Source organism: Narcine bancroftii, chromosome 10, assembly GCF_036971445.1.
Source record: "Narcine bancroftii isolate sNarBan1 chromosome 10, sNarBan1.hap1, whole genome shotgun sequence".
In the NCBI taxonomy this organism is placed as follows: domain Eukaryota; kingdom Metazoa; phylum Chordata; class Chondrichthyes; order Torpediniformes; family Narcinidae; genus Narcine; species Narcine bancroftii.
The window spans coordinates 18,557,802-18,566,223 of record NC_091478.1 but is presented as its reverse complement, the minus strand read 5'-3'; the positions used below and the strand labels follow the sequence as shown (position 1 = coordinate 18,566,223).

Here is an 8,422-nt window from a genome sequence, read left to right as displayed (position 1 = left end):
AGGTTATATGTTTGCTTTAAAGCAAATTTGACCTGTTTACAGAAATGCAGCATTAAAAGTAAAGTGAAATTCTCATTATAAAAAAAAATTGTGACCGATTTTGGCTCAAAAACAAAATATCTGTTATATAATGTATAAAAGAATTGGGACAGTTACAACTATTTAATTTCAAGTTGGAAATTGTGATAATTTGAAGGAACTTTATGCATCTTTTTGAATTTTAAGGAGAAAATTATCTCACTGAATGCATACATTTAACAAGCTTGTCTGCAATGTTTTTAAAACTTATTCTTGGGATGAAAAGGGGTTTGTCATTTATTGTTCATACATAGTTATTTATTCTGAAAAATATTAGTGTGTGCATTTGGAAAAAAAAAATAGATATTGCATTAAGAGAGATATCCTGTACTTCGCTTTTCATAAGGTTAAGTGGCTTCTCAGAGTTTAACCATGGTAAACCAAAAATATTTCAATGATGAAATGCTATACCTGTGAATGCTGTTTATTCTAAACGAGGACATGTGAATGAAGCGTGTTGATGTAGGACTGGAGTCATAAATAACCCACGACAGGTAAGGACAAATATTTTTTAATACTTAATCATTTAAGCTTCATGCACTTTTACAGATATGAACGTGTATATTTTAGAAATGTGAAAACAGAATTTAAATACACTTTTTGCCATAGTAGCATTTAAACTCACATTCTCTGGAATGTTTGTCCTGTAACATGCTTGCTATATCTGCAAAAGTTTGGAATGCAAATTGGTAGGAAACATGCCATTGCTTTCCCAAAAAAATGTACAGGGTATATGATAAAAATTAATATGTCATGCATCTCAATGGTATGGTACCTTTTTTTAAACAAAATTACAATTCTAACAATGCATGTGTATATTTGCCTATCAAAAACCTGCAGCAGATTTCATAATTCACCAAATCTCAGTGTATACAAACATGCTATCGTTGCAACATAGTAAACACATTCACACTGAATACAAATTATAGTAACACAAAAATATATTGGCATTCCTTGTAAAGCTTATTACACCTGTCTAAGCATCACTCATTACAAGTGCAATTAGATTTCTATAATACATACCAAATTAATGAGATAAATTGAGGGAGGGGTAAACTGAAAGACTGCTCAAAGAATTAAGATTTTGAAACAGATTTTGTTGTTAGTGAGGAAAGTGGCATGGCACAAGGAGAAAGTTTCAGAGTGTAGAAGCAAACTGAAGGTACAGGCACTAAAGGAAGATATACACATATGGATATCATGGCTTGACTTCGCAAACAAAGATTTAGGAAGGGGGCTGTCCACGTCTGCTGCAGGCTCACTGGTGGCTGACGAGGCCAATGCAGGACAGACATGCTTGGCAGTAAAGGAAAATCTGTTCTGGGTTTGGTGCTGCTGTATCACGGTTCTTCTTCCATCTCCTTTTGTCCTCAAGACCAATCCTGTGTGCATTCTCAAAGGAGGAGACTGACTGGTGATGGTGTATTGCCAGGCCATGCGATTGGAGGCTAGAGCAGACCACTGGCGATGGTCAATGCGACAGGCACCAAGGGATTTGTACCTCTTTTTCAGAACCTGTCTGTCATGATGGCCAGTGGAGAGCTCGCCATATAGCACAACCTTGGGCAGGCGATGATCCTCCATCCAATAGATATGCCCTGTCCAGCGTAGCTGCATCTTTATCAGCGTGGTCTGATAAAGATGCTATCACTGGTAACATCTGCCTGTTGGAGGACTTCAATGCTGGTGACAAAGTCACTCCAGTGGATGTTGAGGATGGTGCAGAGGCAGCGTTGGTGGAAGCACTGAAGGAGTTGTAGGTGTTGACTGTAGGTGACCCACAACTTGGAGCTGTACAGGAGGGTGGTCAGTACAACAGCTCTCTACACACAGATCTTTGTGCTTTTCTTCAGATGCTTGTTGTTCCAGACTCTCTTGTACAGCCTATCAAATGCGCTGTTTGCCTTTTCCAGTCTGTTGTCAACCTCTTTATGCCAATACACCTGGCATCTGATGAGATGGTGCAAACCAGGTAGCTGAGCAGGTGGACTGTCTTCAGCTCAGTCTCACCACTGGTAATGCAGGGAGGGTGGTACTCTTCCTGAGATGCGGGCTGGTGGAGAACTTCTGTCTTCTTTAAGCTGAATTCCAGTCCGAAGAGCTCGGCAGCCTTCGCAAATCAGGATGTTCTACGCTGCAAGGTTGTCTCTGTATGGGCAACAAGGGTAGCAGCATCAGTGAAGAGTCACTCTCAAGTGAGTTGCTCCAGTGTCTTGGTGTGGGAGTGTAATCACCTCAGGTTGAACAGGCTGCCATCGGTGCGTTATTGGATGTAGACACCGTCCTCGTCATCAAGGTCTTTTGTGGCCCTTTGGAGTATCGTGCTGAAGAAGATGGTGAAGAGAGTTGGCACAAGGACACTGCCTTGGTTTACACCATTGCCTATTGAGAAGGGCTCTGAGAGGTCATTGTGAGTGACTTGGCCATGCTGATCTTCATGGAGCTGGATGACACACACACACAATCACACATATATATACACACACATTTTTATATGCATACATGCACTCATATACACATATATATATACTTAGCTTTGAAGGTGTGAACATACATGGAAATAGAGCAGGAGACTAAGCAGGCATTATACCAAAGTGACGAGATTACTGCAGCACAGTACTGACCCTTCAGCTCTCATTGTATTGCCAACCTATATATTCCTACCAAAAATAAAATTAAATCTTCCCTATCTCATAGCTCTCTAGTTTTGTTTCATCCATGTGTTTGTCTAAGAGTCTCTCAAAATGTCCCTATTTTTCCAGCCTCTACCACCATCCCTGGCACTGTATTCCAGGCACCCACAACTCTCTGTGGTTTTTTAAAAAAAACTTACCCGTGATGTCTCCCCTAAACTTTCCTCCCTTCACTTTGTACAGATGTCTTCTGGTGTTTGTTAAACTTACCCTAGGACTAAGGGGTGCCTCTCAGAATCTTATAGACCTCCATTAAGTCACCCCTCATCCTTTGCTCCAAAGAGAAAAGCCCCAAGCTCTGCTAACCTTGCCACATAAGACACGTTTTCCATCCAGGTAACACTCTGGTAAATCTCCATAGCTTCCACACCCTTCCTATAATGAGGTGACCAGAGATTTGTAGAGTTACAACAGAATGTCTTGACTCTTCAACTTCAATAGGCTTTCTTAACTAATACTATCCATCTGCATAGCAGGCTTGAGGGATGTATGGATTTGGACCCTGAAGCTCTGCAACACTGTTGAGTCTCCCACCACTCAGCCTTCCACAATGCATCCTCTCACCCTTAATGGGATTGAACTCAACCTGCCACCTTCCCACCCAACTCTGCATCCTGTCCACCCGTATCCTCTTGTACCTTGAACAGTATCCACAGCTTCTTCTTTGGTCATGTTAGCTGAGTGACAAACGTGGGCATAGCCTTGGGATCATCTTTGAAAACAGTAACCGAATCGATTTCGGTTTAAACTCCCACTCACCATTTGCAACGCAGGGCAGGGGTTGGGTGAGAAGGACGGATCTGGTGCACGAATAACCTCTTGCACCGCGTCGCCCGCAGTGGAAATGACCAGGACTTCGGTGAGTGGCGCTCCCGTCCTCCGCGCGGCGCGCGCGCTCGGTCCGGCAGCCGGGAGGGCGGTCACGTGGGGAGGGCGGTCACGTGGGTTGAGCGGCCTCCATTTTGAAGCGGCCGGTTCGGAAGCTCCGGGTGTTTCCGCTGTTCGGAAAAGCATGCCGGCGTACTTCCAAAGACCGGAGAATGCTCTCAAGCGGGCCAACGGTGAGTGAGGGGCCGGGAGGGGAGGGCTCGGGCCCTGGGCCTCGGCGGTGCGAGTGGAGGCGTTGCAGGCCTGGGGCCGGGCCTGGCCTGGGGCCGGGCCTGGCCTGTGCACACGTTGCCTGAGCCTTCCCTGCGCCTCCTCGCTTGAATAGGCCACCCTGCATAAACGAGCCGGGTAGCGAGTAAGGGCCGTACAATCAGCGAGTGCATTTTAATATCTGATGCGTTAGGGTTTTTTTTTTTGCCTTTCCGGAACTATAAATGGAGCCTGCATTTTAAACATTTTACAGATTACACATAAATATTCTCTCCCTTTTTAATTTTGACAAGTGTGTCGTATTTAGGTGTTCCTGAAACCACCTCTGGTGTTTTTTTTAAATTTTTCACGCTCTGGTTAAAGGAGTAAATTTCTTTCAACATCGGGTGTAGGGTGTTTAAAGCAAATTAAGGCTTTTGCTTGTGAAGTTTACTGGAGTGGCCAGCCAGCATTTATTTTCCACGCCTCAGGAATGTTTGGACAGAACCTTGAATGAAGTGTTCATTCCAGTCTTTGAACTTTTTAAGGGAGTCTTAATAAGGTCAAGTCAGTTTGCAAGGTGGTTAATGAGGTTCTGCAGTAATTAGCTCAAAAGAATGGGTAGTGTGAACTTAGAATAAATACAAGATTGTAAGATTTAAAACAAGAGGGCTGGAAGAGCGATCAGAATGTTGCCAGAGGGGGCAACTGAGAAGGAAATCAGTACAAGAGCGTCTGCTGAAGGGGTGAGAGAAGTTAGATTTAGAAGGAATTTGTGTGGAATATAAAAAATCATTGCAATGTCACACCCTAAAATATTACAGATATTGGAAATCCAATGTACTGGAAAGCAAGAAATAGTAGTTTGGGAAATATCAGAGCAGACTTAATGGGCCTACTTCTGCTCCTATATCTTGGAATTAGATGCATGTGGATTCTTCACAGGCCACAGATGTGTAATGTGAGGCATTTTCTGATTTTGTTTTTTTAAAGGGAATTGGATTATATTTTTCATTCTTAAAAGTAATTGGAGGTTAATAGGATGTTGGACTTGTACTCTGAGTGGTGATGTTGATCGACATTAAATAACAAGGGCAGGAAGTTGCATTCCATTCTACAGACTGGAGTATTTCATTTAGTTTTCTCATCCGAATGCCGAGGGTATACTGGAGTTTAAAGATTGTGTTATTACATAATTTGTTACCCATTCAAATTCAAGAGTGATTAAAGTGTGGAAATGATCAATGGATTTTCAATTTTGACTAGTGGGAAAGGATGTGGTTCAAAGTGTAGCTGGGTTGTAAAGGAACTGGAAACATTTTCCAAGGCAGCAGAATGCTTCAAACTGACTATTCATATTTTTGAGTCTTAATAGTTAGGGTTTCAATGTTTTTAACAACACAGTAGAATATGATTTGAGCTATTGAAACCTGTGCCACCCAATTAGTCTACTAACCCCATGTGTTTTTGAAAAGTAGGAGGAAACTAGAGCATCTGGGGAAACATCACAGGGAGAATGTACAAACTCCTTACAATTTGAACCCAGGCTGCAATAGCATACTAACAACTAATATTTTGAGGGGTATGGAATAAAAGTAGTTGACTTAACTATATGCAGTTTGATACACGAGCGACTGACAAGTTGGGATGAAATTTTCATCTCGGAACTTGATTAAAATTGCAGATGTAAACAAAATAAAAATAAGATGCTGTCGATATTATACAATTTCATCCTGTGAAATATTGCAAAAACAAGTTATTTAACCCTTGCTGTGAACTCCATTGTTCTCTTCAATTCTGAACCTTCCACAGTTAACTGAGGCAGCAGCAAGTAGATTGTTCACCTCTTTGAAATGCATTATTAATTTCTACTATTTGCAAAGGCAGGAACTTTTTGCTCTTTGAACAGTTGTTTTTATTTAAAGAGAACTTTTATTGATGATGGATGTTGAAGGAAATGGGGTTAAAAGGACTAATATGTTGGAACAAATTGTAGCTGAACTTTCAGTCAGACGACGTTGGTAACTCCAGGTTTTGTTAAAACTTGGATGCCATTTTTTGTCACTTCATGTAGTATTGGTGGCAAATGCTTTGTTCAAGTTTGAATGGACATTCTTGGGCAAGCAAAATGAAGATCATAGATTTTTTGCAAATCCAAGTGGTGGTTGTCGGCTGAAGCAAGAGGAATCATTGTTGTGTGTTTAGGTAGTGCCCCAAACCCTCCTCCCTGAACTCACCAAGATGCAAGTAAAGTTGCATCATTTAATGGAGGCATGCAAGTTAATTTGGAGAAGGATTTTGATCCACCTGCAATTATGTTGATCTTGGGGGTGGGGGAGTGGGGGGGGGAAGAATTACAATTTTTAAAAATTAAGATTAATATATATATTTAAAAACAAATGGATATGATGGTTTATTTGTAAATGTTTGAATGTTTAATACTAAATGCTTTTGTATTAAGTTTGCAATGTAGTGGTTTTTATTAATTTGCCTTTTTAAATTGCAGAGTTCTTGGAAGTTGGCAAGAAGCAGCCTGCTCTTGATGTCTTGTATGATGTCATTAAGAGCAAAAAGCATCGAACATGGCAGAAAATACACGAGCCTATTATGCTCAAATATCTCGAGCTATGTGTGGATCTTCGGAAGAGCCACCTGGCAAAAGAAGGATTGTATCAGTACAAGAATATATGCCAGCAGGTGAGTTGTGTTGCATTTCAATGCATGAATATTAAACACAAGAAAATATTGAAAATTGTTAATCCATTCATGTTGGAAGTTAGCAGAATGAATTTTGGCCAAATTTTTCTCTGTCAATTGCTATTCAAATATTGCCTTAGTTTCCTTGTATGTGGATGTAATGGTTGTGGCATTTTTCCATGATCTCTCCTCTTTCCTTATTTATTTCTCTCTACCAACTTCTTGGAAGAATACGTGAAAGACATTGTAGTTGAAGTAAAAACAATGTTGGAGAACCTTAACTGGTCAAACAGTGTACTTTATGTAGCAAAGATAAATATATATAACCAGCGTTTCGGCCTTGATATGAATCAAGGTATCAACGATCAAGCCCTAAATGTTGGTTGTGTATCTTTATTTTTGCTGTTTGACCTGCTGAGTTTCTCCAGCATTGTGTTTTTACTTCTTGGTAGATTAAAGTATGCAGATAAAAAAAATACATTCACTCACCTCAACTAATTAATTTAAATAAGGCAAGCCAGGTTTCTGCATGGGTGTTCATTTTAAAAAAAATTCTGGCTAGAAAGAGTTAGTGTAACCCATGCCAACACCTGGTAGTGCTAATTTGCCACAATGGATTAAATTTGTAATTTCTCTGAGATTGCAAATCAATAATGCGGGCAGCATTTTTGTGTCTATTTCTAAATAGCCTTTGAGAAGTTGGTTGTGTTCCACACAAATGATAGTTCCAGCGACATTAGAGAGAGTTCCAGACCCTTAACACTGAAGTGTGGGGGATATTTTGGGATGGTGTGTGAAATGGAAGGAAACTTATTTTTAAAAAGGGTTCTGAAGTATAAACTACTTGATTTTAAAGTTCACTTCCTCCAAGGATAATTTTTTGGATGAAGTGAAGTAATCTTAATTTGGATGTATATTCTGGTTGGCCTTTTGTAGATTTTTTTAAGTAAAAAAGGCAATATTTTAATTTTTTTTTTAAACAGGTGAATATCAAATCCTTGGAAGATGTGGTTAGGGCTTATCTGAAGTTAGCTGAAGAAAAAACTGAAGCTGCTAAAGGGGAATCTCAGCAGATGGTACTTGATATTGAAGACTTGGACAATATTCAGACTCCAGAAAGGTAAGCAACATTGAAGCATTAGACCCAAGTTTTATTTAAAGTGTAAAATTGAAATCTGATCATTTGGCGCATGTGGATCTTTTGTTATGTTGCGAAGGTAAATCTCCATTGCAAACATTTAATATCGTTGCATTATATGTAATATAGCTTTGTTTAAAATGGACTTGTTTTGTTTAGAAGTTATTTAAATACAGGGAGCCAGTCTTATTCTAGCCCCCTTCCTCGTGCTCTTTACGCCTTTAAATGGTCATCTTGATTTTCTGGTAGTGTTGAGGAATACTTGACCTGTTGACCTGAATCATTAACTGTTTTTTTCTTCTCTGCAGAGATGCTGCCTCACCTGCCTTCCACCATTTTTTTGTGGTTTTTTTTTGTGTTTCAGTTGACAGTTTTCTGAAATTTTTACTTGCCTTTCGTCATTGACTAAGGAATCTTTAAAAAAAAATTGATTTAAGTTCTGTCCAAGCCAATGGAAAAAATAATTGAAATACCCCATTTCCTTCAAAATGGTGAGATGAATTGTGTGCTGTTGTATACAGTCCACTCTTTAAATTTTAATTGCCAAATGCCAAAAAAGGCTCCCCCTTGTAAATAGAACTTTTAATTTGATACGCTGATCAGTTAAATCTGTGGCATAAGAACAAATTAAAATTTATTCAAGTAAATCTCAGCTTCATCTGTTGATCATTCCTTCGTTATCTGATTCCATTTACCAGATTTTGTCTCTACCCTTCCCACCCTCACATTGTTTCATCTG

General features: G+C 39.8%; 1 protein-coding gene across 1 annotated transcript in view; it reads left to right on the top strand.

Moving 5' to 3' along the window:
- The first annotated feature begins 3,712 nt into the window (after positions 1-3,712).
- eif3s10 (eukaryotic translation initiation factor 3, subunit 10 (theta)) overlaps positions 3,713-8,422 on the top strand; it is a 35,446-nt gene continuing 30,736 nt past the window's right edge. Inside the window, exons 1-3 of the mRNA XM_069900056.1 lie at positions 3,713-3,832; positions 6,355-6,545; positions 7,529-7,665. Of these exons, the coding sequence (XP_069756157.1) occupies positions 3,784-3,832; positions 6,355-6,545; positions 7,529-7,665 (377 nt within the window). The 5' untranslated portion in view covers positions 3,713-3,783. The remainder of the gene's footprint in view (positions 3,833-6,354; positions 6,546-7,528; positions 7,666-8,422) is intronic.